This window comes from Cyprinus carpio, chromosome A7, assembly GCF_018340385.1.
Source record: "Cyprinus carpio isolate SPL01 chromosome A7, ASM1834038v1, whole genome shotgun sequence".
NCBI classification, from domain to species: Eukaryota; Metazoa; Chordata; class Actinopteri; order Cypriniformes; family Cyprinidae; genus Cyprinus; species Cyprinus carpio.
This window is the reverse complement of record NC_056578.1, coordinates 31,261,785-31,284,549: the sequence shown is the minus strand read 5'-3', so window position 1 is coordinate 31,284,549 and position 22,765 is coordinate 31,261,785. Positions and strand designations below refer to the sequence as shown.

The 22,765-nt window shown below is 37.5% G+C and overlaps 1 protein-coding gene across 4 annotated transcripts; it reads left to right on the top strand.

The window, feature by feature from the left end:
- The first annotated feature begins 279 nt into the window (after nt 1-279).
- LOC109083068 (peroxisomal acyl-coenzyme A oxidase 3-like) lies at nt 280-20,607 on the top strand. 4 transcript variants are annotated; one of them, XR_006160491.1, is made up of 10 exons: nt 280-323; nt 984-1,177; nt 2,689-2,778; nt 4,934-5,207; nt 5,420-5,516; nt 6,644-6,765; nt 8,143-8,256; nt 15,577-15,679; nt 18,377-18,463; nt 20,252-20,607. XR_006160491.1 is itself a non-coding variant. In XM_042760816.1 (3 exons), exons 1-3 carry the CDS (start codon nt 332-334, stop codon nt 2,785-2,787), a joined length of 297 nt encoding a protein of 98 aa, XP_042616750.1. In that variant the 5' UTR covers nt 280-331; the 3' UTR covers nt 2,788-3,185. The 4 variants fall into 4 exon arrangements, 1 of the variants encoding a protein (XP_042616750.1); XR_006160490.1 differs by having other exon boundaries at nt 280-335; XR_006160492.1 differs by lacking the exon at nt 15,577-15,679 and having other exon boundaries at nt 280-335.
- Nucleotides 20,608-22,765: the final 2,158 nt, after the last annotated feature.

Below are 22,765 nucleotides of genomic sequence, written 5' to 3'. Positions count from 1 at the left end.
ATATATTTTTCATGTAAAGCACTTTGAATTGTCATTGTGTATTACATGAGATGTAGAAATAAAAAATAAATAGCCTTGTCCTACAATATTACCACTGTCTAAGAAACATAACCTGTTCGTTTAAACTTTAAACTAGGTATTACACTCCTCCAGGTACACTTTTATGACGCTGGCTTTCACAGAGCGCACAGGTGTCTTTCAGTGCAGTGTGCCTTTAAGTAGCAGCACTTCTCTGATTGGTTGTATTTGGTCACATGAGCACTTTATCCTCCGAGGGGGCGAGGCTGAGTAGAGTAGCTCTCGAGGTTAGGTTACGGGACAAGGTAAGACCATGGGTAAGACAAATGTTATCCCAGCACTATTCAAATTACTGATATGAAGTAGTACAGTAAGTGGTGAAATGACGTTAGCTAGCGTGCTAGAATAAAACATGGCTATTGTTTATTTAGATATTGTGACATGTAAGTTAGCTACATCTCTATGTATTATGCAAAAAGAAATGTTATGTGCCATATGGCTTTTTAACTCATCCTAAACAATTGAAATTTCCCCCAAAACGTGTTGGTATTGTGTTTCAGCAGCTTTGTGACAGTGAGTTTTGTAACTGACATTGAACTTTGCATTGAGATCACAGGTATTATTTAAGTCCTGCAAATGATAAATAAAGTTTGTGAAATGAATTATTCATTTAGCAAACTGGAAAGTATTGTAAAAGCTGATCTAAAGTCTAGCAAAAATGTGCAATAAAATAATTGAAAAATAATTTCAGGTGTCCAGAAAGGAAATATGCTGACATATTGATTGCTACCTGAAAACCCTGAAGGTCAATACAAGGGGAAAGGGTTGATTCAGACATTTACTAAACATACTGCAATAGCAAACTTCAATAGTGATTTTCTTTCCTTTAGGAAATCATGACCGTTATCATTATTTATGTTATCAGCATGATTGATTTGGTCATGTTTGTCATTTTCTTCCTGAAGGTTTTAATGTGCCTGAGTGTCAGAACATGAGTGCGCCTGTCATCACAGATGCTAAGTATGTTTTGGAAGAGAAAATGGATGAGGGCATCCCAGACCTTCCCAGTGATCCACTGGATATCTACAGGAAGAAAACATCCTTCAGCTGGAAGGAAATGTTGCGGTTTCTGGAGGGTGATGAAATCATTGCATTCAAGGTAAGATGTTTATGTTTTGCTCATCTTTTTATTTTCTCTTTTTGTCCAGGAAAAGTACACATTTAATAAGATTAGATCAACGTGTACATATACATTTTCAAAATCAAAACTATATTTGATTATTTAATGAGCCAGAGCTAACATGAACTAACAATGAAGTGGTGTATTTTTGTTAACTGACATTAACAAAGATTCATGAAAATACTTAAACTTATGTATTGCTTATTGCTAGTTATTGCTAGTTAAAGGGGTAGTTCAACCAAAACTGAAAATTAAGCTGTGTTTTACTCATCCCCAAGGCATCATAGGTGTATATGACTTTCTTTCCAGTCGGAGGTATATTAATTATTGTCTTTGATCTTTCAAGCTCTATCATTGCAGTCAGCGGGTGTTGCATTGCTTCAATCCAAAACTCCACATGTAACAAAAATTGCCATTCCGTAAAAAAAGTGTGTCACACGGCTTCGGGAGGTAAACAAATGCCTCCTGTAGTGACATAAAACACAATAATCACTTGAATCTAGCTTGCGCTCACTGTTGTAAACGGAAGCAGTTCCGGGCAGGTGACGTATGAGGTCAGCGTTGCAAATGTGCCGCTCAGAAGTGACAAACGCGGAAACGCAGCGGAGAGATCAAAACAAAACAACGGTCACTACTTAGAAGTACAAAACGAGGATTTGTAAAGAAGAATGTGGTAGGATTTTAAAATAAGCCAAGAGGACACTGGTTTTCCTTTGCTAAAATAAGGAAACTTTGCTTCCTTTGATCCTGTAAACAAACGTTAGTTTATACGAGACTCACCGATGCATGCGCAGCGCTGACCTCATACATCATCCGCCCGGAGCTGCTTCAGTGTACAACTGTTGGCGCAAGCTAGATTAAAGTGATCATTACATTTTGAATAAGGATTTTTTTTCTTACAAAATATATCGATTCGCTACAGGAGGATTTTGTTCACCCCCGAGGAGCCGTGTGAGACCTTTTTTTATGGATGGGTGCTTTTTATTTAACTGCTTTTGGACTGAAGCATATACACCTAGGATGCCTCGGGGGTGAGTAAAACGCAGCTTAATTTTCATTTAATGCATAAACAGAGGTTAACTAAAGAATGTTATTAAAAAGTGTTACTAGAAAATGCAGATCTAGGGCAGGGGGTGATTGCTGATTTTGGTTTATATATATTTTTAGGCCTATTTATATATATATATATATATATATATATATATATATATATATATATAATTATTTTCTTTTCTTTTTTTTTTGGTGCTCAAAGTATAATAGTTTGATAAATTAAATGATGGCTTTGACTTATTCACCTTCCATACAACTAGGACATTTTGACGCACAAGCTCAGTATTAGGCCATAAACAGGAAGTGTGTGTGTGTGTGTGTGTGTGTGTGTGTGTTTGCATGTGTGTATATACAAACCAGCAAGTTGCCTTTGACTTTAGTCATGGCAAACCACATGAGTCACTGACAGCGTATTAATATTGTGTCTGTCTCTTTAGACATTTGGATACTTTGCATTGACAGAGCTGAACCATGGCAGCAACACGAGAGCCCTGAGGACAACAGCCAGATATGACCCCAGCACTCAGGTACTCTAATATTCTCCAGTACCTGATGCAACAACGTGTCCCCTTCTTTTACCCAATGATTTAATGCAAGTCTTAACACACTGCAGTCATATCATGAGATTATACAAACATGGCCTTACAAATCATAAAGAGACATCAATTGTTGGTTAATGTATGTAGGTTAATGTTAATTTAATAATAAGCAAATATTAAAATAAAATATTAAATAAATACACAACAGTAAGTTAACATTCATGTAGAGTAATAAATACTATTGTTCATTGTTGATTCATGAAAGCTGAAGTATTAGCAACCATAATAAATATTTCATAGTGTTTATATGTATATACAGTGGTGTGAAAAATTGTGGAAAATTTAAGAATTGTGATCCTGATTTCTTATATTTTTTTGCATGTTTGTCACACTTTAATGTTTCAGATCATCAAACAAATTTAAATATTATTAAAAGATAACACAAGTGAACACAACATGTAGTTTTCTAAATGAAGGTTTTTATTATTAAGGTAAAACAAAATCCAAAACTATGTGGCCCCGTGTGAAAAAGTGTTTGCCCCCTAAACCTAATAACTGGTTGCAGCAACAACTGCAATCAAGCATTTGCGATAACTTGCAATGAGTCTGTTACAGCGCTGTGGAGGAATTTTGGTCCACTCATCCATGCAGAATTGTTGTAATTCAGCCACATTGGAGGGTTTTCGAGCATGAACTGCCTTTTTATGGTCATGCCACAGCATCTCAGTAGGATTCAGGTCAGGACTTTGACTAGGTCACTCCAAGGTGTTCATTTTGTTTTTCTTCAGCCATTCAGAGGTGGAATTGCTGGTGTGTTTTGGATCATTGTCCTGCTGCAGAACCCATATTCGCTTCAGCTTGAGGTCACAAACAGATGGCCGGACATTCTCCTTCAGGATTTTTTAGTAAACAGCAGAATTCATGTTTCCATTTTTCACAGCAAGTCTTCCAGGTCCTGAAGCAGCAAAACAGCCCCAGACCATCACACTACCACCACCATATTTTACTGTTGGTATGATGTTCTTTTTCTGAAATGCGGTGTTACTTTTACGCCAGACGTAATGGGACACACACCTTCCAAAAAGTTCAACTTTTGTCTCGTCAGTCCACAGAGTATTTTCCCAAAAGTCTTGGGGATATCAAGATGTTTTCTGGCAAAACTGAGGCGAGCCTTTATGTTCTTTTTGCTCAGCAGTGGTTTTCGTCTTGGAACTCTGCCATGCAGACCATTTTTGCCCAGTCTCTTTCTTCTGGTGGAGTCATGAACACTGACCTTAACTGAGGCAAGTGTGGCCTGCAGTTCTTTGGATGTTGTTGTGGGGTCTTTTGTGACATCTTGGTTGAGTCTTCGCTGTGCTCTTGGGGTAATTTTGGTCGGCCGGCCACTCCTGGGAAGGTTCTCCACTGTTCCATGTTTTTGCCATTTGTGAATAATGGCTCTCACTGTGGTTCGCTGGAGTCCCAAAGCTTTAGAAATGGCTTTATAAACTTTTCCAGACTGATAGATCTCAATTACTTTCTTTCTCATTTGATTCTGAATTTCTTTGGATCTCAGCATGATGTCTATCTTTTGAGGATCTTTTGGTCTACTTCACTTTGTCAGGCAGGTCCTGTTTAAGAGATTTCTTGATTGTGAACAGGTGTGGCAGTAATCAGGCCTGGGTGTGGCTAGAAAAATTGAACTCAGGTGTGATAAACCTCTGTTTTAGGGGGGGGGGGGGGGGGGGGGGGGGGGGGGGGTTGGGGGGGATTGTATTTCGACTCAAGATTGTATTTCAACTGTTTTTTTCTCGAAATTTAACGAGTTTTTTTCTCAAAACACAACGACTTTATTCTCGATATTTAATGAGTTTATTCTCAAGATTGTATTTCGACTTTTTTCTCGCAATTTAATGAGTTTAATCTCGAAACACAACGACTTTATTCTCGATATTTAATGAGTTTATTCTCAAGATTGTATTTCGACTTTTTTTTTCTCAAAATTTAATGAGTTTAATCTCGCAATATAATGACTTTAATCTCGAGATGGTTTTATTTTTTTATTATTGCTTGGCCCTAATCCTCTTCCGTAGTATTTTCATGATCTTTCCATCTATTTAATTATTTAAAGCAAACTTACGTTTTTTTTTTTTTTAATCTGCAGGAGTTTGTGATAAACTCCCCAGACTTTGAAGCAGCAAAGACGACCACTCATTCAGTCATATTTGCACTGCTCTACACCCCTGATGGGCAATGCCACGGCCTTCACTCCTTTGTAGTCCAAGTTCATTTGCTTGTCTTGTTAGAGCAGCTGGGAATGATTTGGTTTTAATGTAATTCAGTTTTTAGGTCAGGGGTTCAAAGACCTTGCTGGTAATGCCAGGAGTGATGGTCGGGGATGTGGGAAAGAAACTGGGTGAGAACGGTCTGGATAATGGGTGAGTTTACTGCCAGACTGTGGACTGCTGAGCTGTTGTGATGACAGTATTTGGTCATTAGATGGCGGTATCTGTCTCACTTCATCTCCATTCTATATCCTTCTGTTCAAATAAATTAAAATGTTATTCTTCATTATACTTTTCATTGTAATCATTTAACAAAAAAAAATTTCTGAATGCCCAAGATAAATGAATGATTTTGTTTTTGTGAGTTTTGCAGTGTTCCACAATGTGAGGATACCTCGAGAAAACCTGCTAAACAAAACAGGAGATGTTACGCCTGACGGGCGCTAAGTTTCACCTTTTAAAGTAAGCAATATTATATGACTGCATAATAAACATTACATATGCTGCCTGGTTTTATTGCAGTTTATTGCAATTATCCATTTATGCAAAAAGGTTAAATGCATACAAATTCGTAATCGCTATAGAACTGCATTGTTTAATCTTTGTTGATATTAATTTTCTGTATTTATTAATAGATTTTCAACATGAATGCATTAAGAACTAAAATGAGCGAACAACTCACATTGACCTAGATTAATATATATACAAAAAAAAGATTGTTCATTGTTCGTTCAGGATACTTAATGCATTAGCTGTTAATGTTTAGCACCTTATTGTAACACCTTTCATTTTTCAAATATATGACATGTGCAAAGCAACAGAATTTGTTTTGTTATTATGAACGCAGGAAAAAACAGAGAGATATTTTGGTGTGTATCTTTGTAGACATTTTGCAATGCTTTGCTCCCTCTGCAGTAAAAGAAAGCAGTGGTGCAGCAGCTGTTATTCCAGCTGTGCTATGCAAGATGTACGAGAAGGAATCCCTATGCTTTCCTTTCAAACAAACAGGGAGCTTTTAATCACAGTGAAAGCCAGAACATCAGCCAATATTACTGACAGAATGCCATTAAGGGGTTTTTCTGAAAACAAACAAGGCGAGAGGTTGAGGATACATCAGGAAGACCCTGAACAAGTCATAAGTCTTGTTTTATTAGTCATGGTCTTCTTCTTCTTCATTTAATTTACCTTTACTTCATTATTTACTTTAAAAAAGAAACAATAAAAAAATAATTTAAAATGTAATTGTAAAATAATTACTTTTAAAATAAAAGAATAATTAAAAATCAATTATGAGCATATTTAGTTTTAGTTTAATCACCTACAGAAATAATGCTAGCACTTTAAAATCATATTTTACATGTATTTACTATGTATTTAATGTAATAACTAGGTACTAACCCTGAATCGAACCTCAATGCATATTACATTTCTTTTATTATTCAGTACTTTCTTGTGTAAGTACACTGGAAATGCACATACTCTAAATATAAAAAGCGAACCAAAAATTATATTTTTTATTTTCGTAGATCAAACTATGTGTATGTGCACTTTTGACCCTTCCTGTTCATATGCTCCATCCTCTGTTGCAGCATGGCGTCTTGTTCCGTTCCTGGCAGCGGTGTACGCACTGGAGCTCTTCACCAGATCCTTCTGCATGAACTTTGTGGAATTTCAAATTGGACTCTTAATGGAGGACAAAAGCGTCAGACAGGTAAACATCAACTAAAGATAAGTTTTAGATATGCTGAATATACAAGCATCTGTAAAATCTGAGATAATTATCCTAAACATTCTACGAAAGCATCTTGATCACTAGATTCTGAAAGTCTAGGGATCTTCTAGTCTTTGCAAAGTTTCGACACATAGGCCTACAAGTGTTTTAGAAAGGCTGTACATGACTTTTGTGTTGGGGTCACATTGACCCCAGTGGTTTCCATACAATTTGCCAAAAACAGCAAAGAGTCAGGTCACAAAACAGAAAAACTGTACTGTAACTCACTCAGACACTAAAATATGAAATACATGAGAACTCAAAATTTCCCTGAAACCGAAGACTCATCTTATTCATGATCTCAGTTTCACAGTCACAAGGCAATCACAATCAGTCTGTCAAAGGTTGTTTTTTGGTTGTTAGTTCTTTTGGACTGTTGTAGCACTGAAAAGTAGTGTGAGAAACTAATTTTACCCTCACAAAGTTTTGAGAACCAGCCATAACAAAAAGACAAAGGAAGTACAAATAGCAATAAATACTACTTACACTAAGTACAATGTTAGACAGTGTCAACCACTAATATTGAAAACTATTGCAAACTCAGAGCTGTTATCTGGGAAAAAGGATGTTTCAATAATTGGGTGCCAGTAATTGTAGCTAATGTGAACTAGAGAAAAAAAAATTATTTCATAATAAGATTTCCCCCCAACTTTCTATTTTTTACTTCAATGATAGGTTAGATTTTTGTGAATTTTTTGAATGATTTTCACAGCTGCCTTTGCTCATATTTACTAAGGGTGACAATATTAGTGGTTGGCACTGTAGATACTGTTTATACTGACTTGTACTTATTTGCACCTCAGTGTTCAAATAGTCACTGCAATTGTCATGACTGTCTGTGCAGCACATTTTGAACTTTAAAATATGTGGGTCTAATTATCCCCAACACAATAAAAATAGATGGGAATTATTAAATACATTGCATAAATTATATTTATATTCATATTCTCACATATTTGTAGTCTCTGACAAGCTACAATAGAGGTTCTCTGTTTTTAACACAAGTCTTTAGTGTTTTTCATATTATAAATTTTTGGCAAATTGAAATGTGGTTGGATTTGACACACAACACAAAAGTTTTACCCAGTTTTTGAAATCAAAAGGAGTGTTTTAACATGTATTCTCCAATTTTGTTTTTTTGTCGAGAATTTCTAAATAGGAAGAAGTAATGACAGTGGTCTTGAGTTTATTAACCATCCAGAGCATTCTTTGCATATTGGTTTTAGCGGTATGCTGAATATGAAGAATGCTTTTTATGTCTGATATGATAATGGATTTGAAATGTCTTGCTTTTTATGTTTTTCTCCCTCAATCAAGGTAAAGGAAGGATTGAATCCCCTCTTGAGACTGTGAACTTTTTAGAGGACATGAACAGCATTCTGCAGAGCAAGTTCACAGTTGGCTCAGTGGAAGAGTGCATGAACTCAGCCGGTATGCAACATTAAGACTACATTCTCCATAACAGGGACACATATATGCACATTCTTTACAACCGCACACACCAGACACATTACTCATTTAGCATTCTCTTCACCTCAGTTACCTTTATTCCCCTGGTGCTCTTCTTTTTCTTCTGCTCCAGAAGAATTTCAGTCTTGGGGTGAAGTATTATATGATTTTTAAGTATGGTTGTTGACCAATTAAAAAAATATATTCAAATATATTATCCAAATTAATGTGGAACACCTAAAAATATTTTTAAATATTTGAAATTTGACATTTTTATTTCATATTTTAATGGCCATATCACTGATACCAACATTTATATATAGAAAACAAAAAACAAATATATATATATATATATATATATATATATATATATATATATATATATATATATATATATATATATATATATATTATGTCAAACGATTAATCGTGATTAATGGCATCCAAAATATAACTGAACACTTTTGTTTTTGCCCCCATTTTTCATGAGCTGAACTCAAACATCTAAGACTTTTTCTATGTACACAAAATGCCTATTTCTCTCAAATATTGTTCACAGATCTGTCTAAATCTGTGTTAGTGAGCACTTCTCCTTTGCCGAGATAATCCATCCACCTCATAGGTGTGGCATATCAAGGTGCTGATTAGACAGCATGATTATTGCACAGGTGTGCCTTAGGCTGGCCACAATAAAAGGTCACTCTAAAATGTGCAGTTTTATCACACAGCACAATGCCACAGATGTCGCAAGTTTTGAGGGAGCGTGCAATTGGCATGCTGACTGCAGGAATGTCCACCAGAGATGTTGCCTGTGAATTGAATGTTCATTTCTCTACCATAAGCCGTCTCCAACAAAGATATAAATAACTGGCTGAACACCATTCTTTGGGGTGAAAATACTAACGTGCCTAAGACTTTTGCTCAGTAGTGTATGTATAAAGTAAGTATAAATAAATTAAGTATATTTAAATAAGTATAATTAAAGTATGCGTTAATATGTGTTAAGGGCTAGATTTTCACTGGAGGAAACAGCTGTGGCTTGATGAGCAGTGAACGGAGCGAAAACTTTACAATAGATGGGAAACCGATTGCTCCCTCGTGACCTTTTTTTAAATCTATTTATGACAAAGAATTGCACAGATACAGATATTCTAACGATCTATCGATAAACACACCTTGTGTCCTCTGTTCTGTTTGAGTCCGCTCGCGCTGCTCCCCCACGGTCTGTGGATTGAAGAACTTGCTGAAAGACGGAGAGGAGACAGTTCTGCCACCGTTTTCATATGAAATTTAAGGGGACTGACTCTGAGGCGATCGCAAATTTGTGTGCAGTTTATGGAGCTAAAGCCACCGCTAAAAAAGCCTAGCGATGCCCATGCTTCTTGCGTACATTTCGGAGAACCAGGACAAATATTTCAATCGATCGCTCAGGCATTTAAGAGGCACCTAAATGAGGCACCGACATCTGTGTTCTGATTTTGTTCGGTTCATACCGGTTACATAGGTACCGGTGCCATATTGGCAACCGGTTTTCGGTACCCAACCCTACATCCAACAGGCCTCACAACCGCAGACCACGTGTAACTATACCCAGGACCTCCACATCCAGCATCTTCACCTCCAAGATCGTCTGAGACCTGTCATCCAGACAGCTGCTGCAACAATTGGTTTGCATAACCAAAGAATTTCTGCACAAACTGTCAGAAACCGTCTCAGTGAAGCTCATCTGCATGCTCGTCGTCCTCATCGGGGTCTCGACATGACTGCAGTTCGTCGTCGTAACTGACTTGAGTGGGCAAACACTCACATTCGAGGACCTCTTCAAGGATGAATCCCAGATGGCAGACAGCATGTATGGCGTCTTGTGGGTGAGCGGTTTGCTGATGTCAGCGTTGTGGATCGAGTGGCCCATTGTGGCAGTGGAGTTATGGTATGGGCAGGCGTATGTTATGGACAACGAACACAGGTAAATTTTACTGATGGCATTTTGAATGCACAGAGATACCGTGACAAGATCCTGAGGCCCATTGTTGTGCCATTCATCCACGACCATCACCTCATGTTGCAGCATGATAATGCACGGCCCCATGTTGCAAGGATCTGTACACAATTCCTGGAAGCTGAAAACATCCCAGTTCTTGCATGGCCAGCATACTCACCAGGAGGATGTTTGGGATGTTCTGGATCGGCGTATACAACAGCGTGTTCCAGTTTCTGCCAATATCCAGCAATTTGCACAGCCATTGAAGAGGAGTGGACCAACATTCCACAGGCCACAATCAACAACCTGATCAACTCTTTGCGAAGGAGATGTGTTGCACTACGTGAGGCAAATGGTGGTCACAACAGATACTGACTGATTTTCAGACCATCCCAATTTTACTTAAATATATACATGGATCTGATTTTATCCAGCTTTACTCAGTGCAACATATACAGCATATACAGGTCCTTCTCAAAAAATTAGCATATTGTGAAAAAGTTCATTATTTTCCATAATGTAATGATAAAAATTAAACTTTCATATATTTTAGATTCATTGCACACCAACTGAAATATTTCAGGTCTTTTATTGTTTTAATACTGATGATTTTGGCATACAGCTCATGAAAACCCAAAATTCCTATCTCAAAAAATTAGCATATCATGAAAAGGTTCTCTAAACGAGCTATTAACCTAATCATCTGAATCAACTAATTAACTCTAAACACCTGCAAAAGATTCCTGAGTCTTTTAAAAACTCCCAGCCTGGTTCATTACTCAAAACCGCAATCATGGGTAAGACTGCCGACCTGACTGCTGTTCAGAAGGCCATCATTGACACCCTCAAGCGAGAGGGTAAGACACAGAAAGAAATTTCTGAACGAATAGGCTGTTCCCAGAGTGCTCTATCAAGGCACCTCAGTGGGAAGTCTGTGGGAAGGAAAAAGTGTGGCAAAAAACGCTGCACAACGAGAAGAGGTGACCGGACCCTGAGGAAGATTGTGGAGAAGGACCGATTCCAGCAGCAGAAGCGCCTGACCTGGGCTACAGAGAAGCAGCACTGGACTGTTGCTCAGTGGTCCAAAGTACTTTTTTCGGATGAAAGCAAATTTTGCATGTCATTCGGAAATCAAGGTGCCAGAGTCTGGAGGAAGACTGGGGAGACGGAAATGCCAAAATGCCTGAAGTCCAGTGTCAAGTACCAACAGTCAGTGATGGTCTGGGGTGCCATGTCAGCTGCTGGTGTTGGTCCACTGTGTTTTATCAAGGGCAGGGTCAATGCAGCTAGCTATCAGGAGATTTTGGAGCACTTCATGCTTCCATCTGCTGAAAAGCTTTATGGAGATGAAGATTTCGTTTTTCAGCATGACCTGGCACCTGCTCACAGTGCCAAAACCACTGGTAAATGGTTTACTGACCATGGTATTACTGTGCTCAATTGGCCTGCCAAATCTCCTGACCTGAACCCCATAGAGAATCTGTGGGATACTGTGAAGAGAAAGTTGAGAGACGCAAGAGACCCAACACTCTGGATGAGCTTAAGGCCGCTATCGAAGCATCCTGGGCCTCCATAACACCTCAGCAGTGCCACAGGCTGATTGCCTCCATGCCACGCCGCAATGAAACAGTCATTTCTGCAAAAGGATTCCCGACCAAGTATTGAGTGCATAACTGAACATAATTATTTGAAGGTTGACTTTTTTTTGTATTAAAAACACTTTTCTTTTATTGGTCGGATGAAATATGCTAATTTTTTGAGATAGGAATTTTGGGTTTTCATGAGCTATATGCCAAAATCATCAGTATTAAAACAATAAAAGACCTGAAATATTTCAGTTGGTGTGCAATGAATCTAAAATATATGAAAGTTTCATTTTTATCATTACATTATGGAAAATAATGAACTTTTTCACAATATGCTAATTTTTTGAGAAGGACCTGTAGTATAACATCAAAGTGAAAGATATAACACCAACATGTCAAAAAAAAAAGAAAAAAAAAAAAAAGATTCACTGATTTGGAAAAGGATCACCCCTCTCCTAAAATGACTTGTAAACTCAGTCAGGTGTAGCTGATCACCTTCTCAGTGGCACACAAAGCCATTTGACTTTCAGCTGTGATCAGCTGTGGTCATTTTGATTAGCTTAGCATCAAAAGAGCTTTCCTGAAGCATTTAAGTCCTTGGTAGTGCAACTGAAGCAAACTATGCAAAACTCAGCTATGGGCACCCATCAAAAGATCTTCAGGATAAATTTATGGACAGGCACAAACAAGGAGATGGATACAAAAACACTTCAAAGGCTTTATCAATGCCTAGAAGGACAGTGAAGTCTAATATTAAGAAGTGGAAGGTATTTAGTACAACACAGACCCTCCCTGGATCAGGACGTCGCTCCAAACTGGATGAAAGAGCCTGGAGGAAACTGGCCAGAGAGACTACAAAGAGGCCTACAGCAACTCTGAAGCAGTTGCAGGAATTTATGACAAAGAGTTGTCACTGTGTGCATGTGACAACAATATCACAAATTCTCCACAAATATGGCTTGTATGGGAGGTTAGCAAGAAAAAAGCCACTCATCAAGAAAGGCCACCTGCAGTCATGACTACTGAGCCTTGTCAAAACCTTGAAGATTCTGAGGCAGATGAGACTAAAATTTAAATAAATTATTTGGCCTCAACACCAAATGATAAATCCAATACAGCTCAGCATCCAAATAACAGCATTCCTCCAGTAAAGCATGGAGCTGGTAATATCCTGTTATGAGGGTGTTTCTCTGCCGCAGGGACTGGAGCACTTGTCAGGATAGAAGAAAAAATGGATGGGGCAAAATATTGTAAAATTCTTGAGGAAAATCTGCTGCCCTCTACCAGAAAGTTGTCAATGGGAAGAAGTTATAACTTCCAACATGACAATGACCCAAAGCACACAGCAAACCTGTGCAAACAGTGATTGAAGCAGAAGAAGGTGAATGTCCTTGCATGACCTCATCAGAGCCCAGACTTAAAGGGATACTCCACCCCAAAATTAAAATTTTGTCATTAATCACTTACCCCCATGTCATTCCAAACCCGTAAAAGCTCAGTTCGTCTTCAGAACACAATTTAAGATATTTTGGATGAAAACCTGGAGGCTTGAGACTGTACCATAGACTGCCAAGTAAATAGCAGTGTCAAGGTCCATAAAAAGTATGAAAGTCGTCATCAAAATACTCCATCTGCCATCAGACGTGCAATCTGGGTTATATGAAGCGACGGGAACACTTTTTGTAAGCGAAGAAAACAAACAAAAAAAGACTTTATTCAATAATTCCTTTGCCAACGGTCTCCTCTGTGTCTCTCCATATTACTGTATGCGGTGTATGCTCTTCTGTGTCATCCGTGCCACAAGGATGCGCTGTTTTATTTCAAATCAAAGCTAAATACACGTAGAAACAGTGCATCCTTGTGGCGCGGATGATAAGAATAGTGTTGCACTTATGTGTTGATTCAATCACATTTTGTAGCTGTAATGCAGAATTCATTTTGCACAGAATCCAAAACTTTAATCAGTTGAAACACTGATATTTCCTTCAAGAAATACAAATCTAGTTCAGTTCTGTTATTCAGCTAATGAAGTTTTAGTTTAGTTTAATAGAGTCATTATTCATGCATGCTCAGAGGAAGCCAAATAAACAAAATGAGCCTCATGTCATTTTCATATCCCACTTTCATGGTGTTTTTTTTTTCTGAGTACATTATCTAATGCATAAACTGTCACACCTTCACCGCACACAGAGAGAATGTGAGAATCTGCATCACGCTGTGTTTTTGTGTGGTTTACTGTTAAACGTGCTCCTTGATGATGCAGACTGCTCCAGAGGGAGACTTATACATCCTGAACCAAGCTGCACATCTGCTCAACATCTGCTCTCTTTATTGACATCATTCTTCAGCTGGTGACTCACCTCATTGTTGCCTGGTTTACAGGGGTTAGAGAATCATCGTCTGGATTGGACGAGGATAGGGAGTGGACTACTTGGTTTTTAACTGACTTTTGTCACCTATCGCATCATGTGACAAGTGCCCAGGGAGTTATCCGACACTAGACCGGTTTTAATATTGTTACACATCCCAGCTGTTTTGCATCAAAATATTTAATGCTCTCATTCTTTAACTATCACAGTCCATGATTTAATCAGTCATATTCAGGCCAACTGAATCATGACACACTAAAGGAATAGTTCAACAAAACATTCTGTCATCATTTGCTCACCCTCATGTCGCTCCAAACCTTGAAGCCTTTATATACTATATATATATATATATATACATATAAAAAAGCATCAGTTATGACTTGTAATGAGGTTTAGGTGAATGTCCAATATGCTAATTTCTACTGTCAGATATTATTATTATTATTATATTTTTTAAGAGGCAATATTGCACAACTATTTATTTTGAGGTATTATTTTAACAGTTTGGGCTTAGAACTAAATAACTTGATTTCATAAATTATGAAAAGAGACTGTTTGAATCTAACTCCAAATGGAAAAAAGCAAGAATAATCTAGAATGAACAAATGTCACTTAATACATACATCAATACCAACATAAACATTTGCCTGCAAATATCTGTAATATTCACTCATTTCTCCAGAACTTATTTGCTTGATTGAGTTTAGTGAAGATATTTGAGCAACGTTTCACTCTGTGTGGTCTTGTTTCATAACCGACTTATTTTCTTATTTAGAGAGGATTGGGGGTTGTTTCTGGTTTATTATTTCCTTTATAAAGATGGGAAAACAGTTTGGATGTTATGTTATGGATGTCTTGGTTTGAACTGAATAGGTTAAATTTCACTGCTTTGTAGTCTTGGTCAGTAGGTTTGAGTTTTTCATAGTTCATCTGTTCATGCTGTTACTATAGCATGAATGCACATAAGTTCATCCCTCTATGGACCTAGAGTTTGGGTTCCCTCTGTGTCATGAGTTGAAGAAATACGTCCAAACCTCAACCATCCAAAACATGAGACCTCTTATTCTTTAGTCACAGTCCCCACCAAGATACCTAATCCATGATTACATCTGTGTGTGCACCAGACCTCTGCAGGACAGACCTATTCCAGCAATAGATTTGATATCTGTTCAGTATTTGTTTCATTTTATTATTTAGTGGCCCTTTTTTGGCCCTTTCCACATAATTGAGGAAACTGTGTTTGCCAACTGCAATTCATTATACTTTATTCAGTTTGTTTTAACAATCAAGTTTAAACAAAATGTCTTGTTCAGTATTTTACATCATCTGTCCATCTTTTTAATATCATTTGATGTTGTGTCCTCAGTGCCTCTGGTAAGTGGGTGGTGTGTTTCGGGTGAGAGCCATGGAAGCTGTTTCTTGAGAAATCTTCTGGACTGGGAGTCTTTGAGGCACGGAACAACAGCCAAGTATGTTTTAATCCTGATTTTAATAGCATGAGACCTTAAAATGTCATGCGTCTATGTTTACTGGCAGCACAGAGGGAGGTGAGGTATGCTATAGGTTTGTAAAACACATTACCCAGCTAACTTATAACACACACTGAGAGTGTTTACATGCATCATCTCATGATTATGCTTAATAGCCTTAATAGTCATAAACGGTTTAAGCAAAACACACGAACACACACACACACACACACACACACACACACACACACTTATTTGTACAGGTGTTTTACCAATATTTTGAATTACGCATTGCATTGTGTAGTGTTTTAGGTTGAAGATAATGTCTGTAAATGTTAAAAAAAAATTGTTCTGGTAATTTTCTGCCGGTCCTTTTATTTTACTGTTCAAAAGATTGGGGTCAGTAAGATTATTTAAGTCTCTTATGCTAACCTGTGTTTATTTGACAAAAAAAAAAAAAAAAAAATACAGTGAAAACGGTAATATTGTGAAATATTATGACAATTTAAAATTAAAAATATCTTAATATTCTAATATTGTATATTCATAATTCCTGTTATGACAAAGCTGAATTTGAATGAATGAATTTGTTTAATATTTTTCTGGAAACCATGATATATTTTGGCAGGAATCTCTTATTAATAGCTATCTAATTTTTTTATTGAAAGAAAATACATTTTTATTTTTTTTAAACTAACCCCAAACTTTTTAACAATCGATTTTTTTTTTTTCTCTTTCTTTCTCACCATTACCAATTATCACTCTGTGTATAAACACCTTTACAGGCCTTCTGACTGTTAATTCAATATACACATTTCTGTTAATGTTTTTCAAAACCATACAGTGTTAATCTACTGTATATAGGCCAGTCATCTCATGTCAGAAGCTGGGCCAATTTACCTGAATTTACCCTAGACAACCATAGACACATTTGCTGTAAATGCTTAGTTCATTAGTCTTGTCCTTAAAGACTTTTGACTAAAAGTTAAAGTTATGATATATAGATGGGCGCATAGAATGTTGTTTTTGTTAATATTTTAGTATCAGGCTGAAATGTGGGGACGATGTCATGCACCCTGGGCTTCCCGTTAATACCTTCTGTACAGTGACGTTCTGTTTATGACTTATATCTAATATAAAACAGACCTCTGGTTGCTCAGACACGTCTTAAACATTGAACAGACACTTGGCTCAGACATATCCCTTACTTAATATCTATTCCACTGAGCTACAAATCTACATCACACTGGGCATTTCGAAGGGCTGCTGTCTGACCTTCACATCTTGAAGGAGTTAAATCCATTCTGCCATATCATGTTCATTTAGACCCTTATATGTGCTCCGTAGGGTCAGAATCACATGCAGGATGTGTGAAAGCTGCTCACATCACGTTTCTTATGATATGAAAGTATCACAGTTGGACCAAATCTGACCTCAGCACAGTAATGAAACACAGCAGTTACACCGCATGTACATCCAGTGACCTAGAAAATTATTTGGACAAAAACATTTACCATTTCAAAAATAAACTTTTTGCGTGTGTGTGTGTGTGTGTGTGTGTGAATTTTGTTTTTAAAAGTGTTAATTCCTTTCAAATAAATTCCATTTGGTTTTGGTTTTGCCATGACATACTTTTTAAAAATGTGGCTTAAATGTTCAAATGCTCACTATGTGTGTGTTATGAGGGTCTAGTCCAGCCAAAAACAAGCAGTCACTTAAAGGTCATATGATATAATGAGTGGAGCTTGGACAGCGTCCAGTAAGCACCTCCACCTTGAGATGTGAGAGTGTGTTTAACTAGAGCACTTTGGAGACCTGAACAAGAATAGGGGGGACAGAATGTGATCGAGCAGGTGTCTATGATTAAACTGTCTTAAAACCTGCAGTGAGGACAAGAGAAAAAATTAATAAAACAGACCTTCTTCACACATAATACTGACCCAGCAACCACCAAACACAGAGAATCACTGTCTAGCAACCAGACACAGACACAAACACAAGCACAAGCACATTGCTAAGGCCATGAAGGATGTTTTTTTTTTTTTTTTTGCCATTTAAGTCCCCCCCCCCCATAAACATCCCAATTGGTGTCTCGTCTCTGTGTCATGACTGTCATTGTGCTGTCATGACCTGGCTTGTGATTATGTGGGTCAAACTGTCTTCATTTGCTCCTTGACTCCATAAACACTCTTGATAGATATAGTATACATTTGAGTTTGTGTCCTTGGATTCACGGTTTCCTGTAACTTCTCTCTCTCTCTCTCTCTCTCTCTCTCAAAAGCAGACACAACTTTTGGTTTGAATAATGTATCGGTAAATGTTGACATTAACAAAGAATGTGTTTTAGAAGTATTTTTTATTGCTAGTTCATGTTCAAATGGGACCTTATATATATATACTACATGTCAGCTAACTGTCATTAGAGTATTAGACTGTAAAGTTAGGATTAGGGATAGCAGAATCAGTTGATGTACTTGCATAGCTATAGTATAGCTTTTTGACGTTTTTTGGAGTTTCATTATGGTCTGTTTTTAGGAGGTTATTTTTCTGGTCGACAGCCATTCTCACTCTGTGTGGACAGGTTAGTGTTGTTTAAGCAGTAGTTCGGTAACAGACACTCTCACTTAGAAGTGCATGATGATGCAAACATCAGGAAGGTTTTAACATAGCAGGGGCCCTCTCTTTTTCTCTGTGTAGCTGAAGGATGATGCTGTGGTGCTGGTTGATGTGATTGCTGCTCCTGACTTCATCCTGAACTCGCCCATTGGCAAAGCAGATGGTGAGGTAGGAGAACGCATACACAGGCACACATCTGCACATGAGGAAGAGGCCTCGCCAGTCCTCCGCTGTGACTGTGGAATCACTTTGTCTCTGAGAGCTGCAGAAGTGATCATCTAATTTACAGTGACTCCAAAAAAGTATTTTCTTACCCATTTTTTCAGTGACTTTTAATTAAAGTATAAAGTCAGTTCCTTTGAGTTCACACAGGCGTCCTAGCAAAGTAACCATAGGTGTTTAACTTGTGTGTGTGTGTGTGTGTGTGTGTGTGTTTAAACAGTTCTTTTAAATTGTAATATTTATAATAATTGTATTTATTTTACCAAATAAATACAGGCATGGAGAGCATAAGAGACTTCTGTCAAAAACATTTTAAAATGTTTAATTATTCCAATATTTTGACCAGTGATATGTATATAGGTGTGTGTGTGTGTGTGTGTGTGTGTGTGTGTGTGTATCCACATTTAAAGACATTTTAAGGCCACTGTTTTGACTGTATTCATGCACGTCTACATACTTTTTTATTATATTTTTTCAGATGTACAGTTCACATATTTAAGGAAGTTTTATGAGAAAAATACATAATTATACCTCCAAATGATACACGTTGTTTACAGATTTGAAAATATAAAAAGGTTTTATCTAAACAGAGTTATTTTTTTCCTGCTAGTCTATTAAATAAGTTGGTCTTTGAGACTGAACGCTAGTGATGATCTAATATTTTCTGGGAAATATTACAGCTTAATGTGTCACTTAAGAGGGATAAAGTCAACATCACCACCAATTATAAGAGCTTAGAGTGGTGCATTTTTTTTCCTCTTTTCACAAAACAACAAGAAAAAAGCAGACATGTTTATTAAAACAAACTAATTCCTGGCAAAAAATCTAGAGGGTTTTTCCATTGTACTGCCCTTAAAATCTCTTCAGAAACATGATTCTGACTAGACATTATGTTTACTGACTCATTCCTCCAGTCATATTCTCTCAGCACTTGTTTGGCAGGCCATACATTTCTGAGGTTAAGAAAAAACAGAGCTTGATTGAAACACTAGACAGAGCAGAGGAGACACACACACACACACACACGCCCCACTGACACAGAGACCTTTTTACTGATTCCCCTGCTGAGTGAAACACTTCATGTTTACAGTTGGGAAGATGTTTACTGGAAATGAACTCTTCACTTTGGCATTCAGTTCATTTTCTGACTCATCTGAGGATCTGATAAAAAGGCAGTCTTATTTTTTAAAGCCCTTCACGTGCTTGTTTTTTGTTACATTGTTTCTGCAGGTCTTAAAAAGTCTTAATTCACCCTTCCACAAATGAAGGCCTTAAAAAGCCTTAAATCAGAGCAGAAAGTATTTAATTCATAAAGTCATGACATTAAATGTTGCATGCATTGCAAAAAAAATAATGTACTATTTTTGAAGAGGTGTTACTGATAGTAACCCTTACGAAAAAGAAGTTTATTCAAGTGTGCTATTAGTATACTTATTTTAAACTAAAAAATAGGAAAGTATACTTTTAGTTTACTTTTTATGTACTTCTCAGAAATGGGCTTTATGTACTTCTAAGATATATACTTATAATGACAATTAAGTATACTTGACTTATACTTACAAAAAGTCAAAATATACTTGAACTTTACTTAAGTATACTTAATAAAATAAATGTGAAGTATACTACTTTTTGGTAAGGGAAGTCACATGACCTTATATTGGTCCAGCAATGCAAGTGTTTTTTGTAATTAGGGACTTTGTGATTCAGTATCTCTCTGTATCTCGTGTGTTTCAGCTCTACAGAAACCTGTGATCTACAGTTATGCAGGGTAAGAACGTCCTGGAAAGGAGTTTTGTTCTGACAAACCTGGACTTGGATCTCTCCGAGCCAAACTGAAATCAGACTTTACAGCTGATGAACTTGAATGAAACCATCTGAAATGTGCATTAATCTTTAACATCGATGAGTTTACGTGTACAAAATATGTATAGTATTTCACCTACTAAAAAGTATTAGGATTTTACCATGATTTTCCATGAATACCATCGTATGTACCATTTGATATGAATATAATCATTCAGTACTATGATATATATCTATGTACAGTCGTGGCCAAAAATTTTGAGAATTACATAAATATTGGAAATTGGAAAAGTTGCTGCTTAAGTTTTTATAATAGCAATTTGCATATACTCCAGAATGTTATGAAAAGTGATCAGATGAATTGCATAGTCCTTCTTTGCCATGAAAATTAACTTAATCCCAAAAAAAACCTTTCCACTGCATTTCATTGCTGTCATTTAAGGGCCTGCTGAGATCATTTCAGTAATCATCTTGTTAACTCAGGTGAGAATGTTGACGAGCACAAGGCTGGAGATCATTATGTCAGGCTGATTGGGTTAGAATGGCAGACTTGACATGTTAAAAGGAGGGTGATGCTTGAAATCATTGTTCTTCCATTGTTAACCATGGTGACCTGCAAAGAAACGCGTGCAGCCATCATTGCGGTGCATAGAAATGGCTTCACAGGCAAGGATATTGTGGCTACTAAGATTGCACCTAAATCAACAATTTATAGGTTCATCAAGAACTTCAAGGCAAGAGTTTCAATTCTTGTAAAGAAGGCTTCAGGGCGTCCAAGAAAATCCAGCAAGCGCCAGGATCGTCTCCTAAAGAGGATTCAGCTGCGGGATTGGAGTGCCACCAGTGCAGAGCTTGCTCAGGAATGGCAGCAGGCAGGTGTGAGCGCATCTGCACGCACAGTGAGGCGAAGTCTTTTGGAAGATGGCCTGGTGTCAAGAAGGGCAGCCACTTCTCTCCAAAAAAAACATCAGGGACAGATTGATCTTCTGCAGAAAGTATAGTGAATGGACTGCTGAGGACTGGGGCAAAGTCATATTCTCAGATGAAGCCCCTTTCCGATTGTTTGGGGCATCTGGAAAAAGGCTTGTAAGGAGAAGAAAAGGTGAGCGCTACCATCAGTCCTGTGTCATGCCAACAGTAAAGCATCCTGACACCATTCATGTGTGGGGTTGCTTCTCATCCAAGGGCTCACTCACAATTCTGCCCAAAAACACAGCCATGAATAAAGAATGGTACCAAAACACCCTTCAACAGCAACTTCTTCCAACAATCCAACAACAGTTTGGTGAAGAACAATGCATTTTCCAGCACGATGGAGCACCGTACCATAAGGCAAAAGTGATAACTAAGTGGCTCGGGGACCAGAATGTTGAAATTTTGGGTTCATGGCGTGGAAACTCCCCAGATCTTAATCCCATTGAGATCTTGTGGTCAATCCTCAAGAGGCGGGTGGACAAACAAAAACCCACTAATTCTGACAAACTCCAAGAAGTTATTATGAAAGAATGGGTTGCTATCAGTCAGGATTTGGCCCAGAAGTTGATTGAGAGCATGCCCAGTCGAATTGCAGAGGTCCTGAAAAAGAAGGGCCAACACTGCAAATACTGACTCTTTGCATAAATGTCATGTAATTGTCGATAAAAGCCTTTGAAACGTATGAAGTGCTTGTAATTATATTTCAGTACATCACAGAAACAACTGAAACAAAGATCTAAAAGCAGTTTAGCAGCAAACTTTTTTGAAAACTAATATTTATGTAATTCTCAAAACTTTTGGCCACGACTGTAGAATTACTCTCTGATACCATTACTGTACCATGGTACTACCACTGTACTTTTAGGGGTTATCTCACCTTAAGGCTTGTCAAAAAGGGCCACTGTTATGACTGACTAATGTAATGGCATGAAAAAAGTACAAACACCACCTCAGTGTTGCGTGTAAGTGTTTTGAAATTATTATCCATATAAAACCTTCATTTACCGTCCTTCTTAGGGTTGTACAGATGCTTAAACTGACCTCATTAAAATGAATGTCTGATTACTCTCCCATTTGCCCTGTTGTCAGGAGGAGTAGCTCTAGCGCATGGGATATGTCAGAAATTGAATAGGCATCTGTATACTGTATCTAGTGTATTGATCATAATATGTTCTGTTTGCTTTTGATGCAGCCTGACACTTGCATCTGATGTAGATGATAATAACCAACTGCAGAGCTGCAGGATCAAATGTCACAGCAGTTTCAGGACAGCAGTGCCAGACCAAGAGTTTTAGACTGGAAGTTAGTGTGGTGTGGAGATTATAGCGTCATTAAGGTTAGGCTTAATGGGATGGTGTTAGGTATTCACTTTGGTGGAGCTATAGTGAAGAAGAAATTTCCCACAACATCCCACAACATCAAAATGAGCTGTTTTTGGAGCTTGGTTACCTAAATGCTAAGGAGAATGTT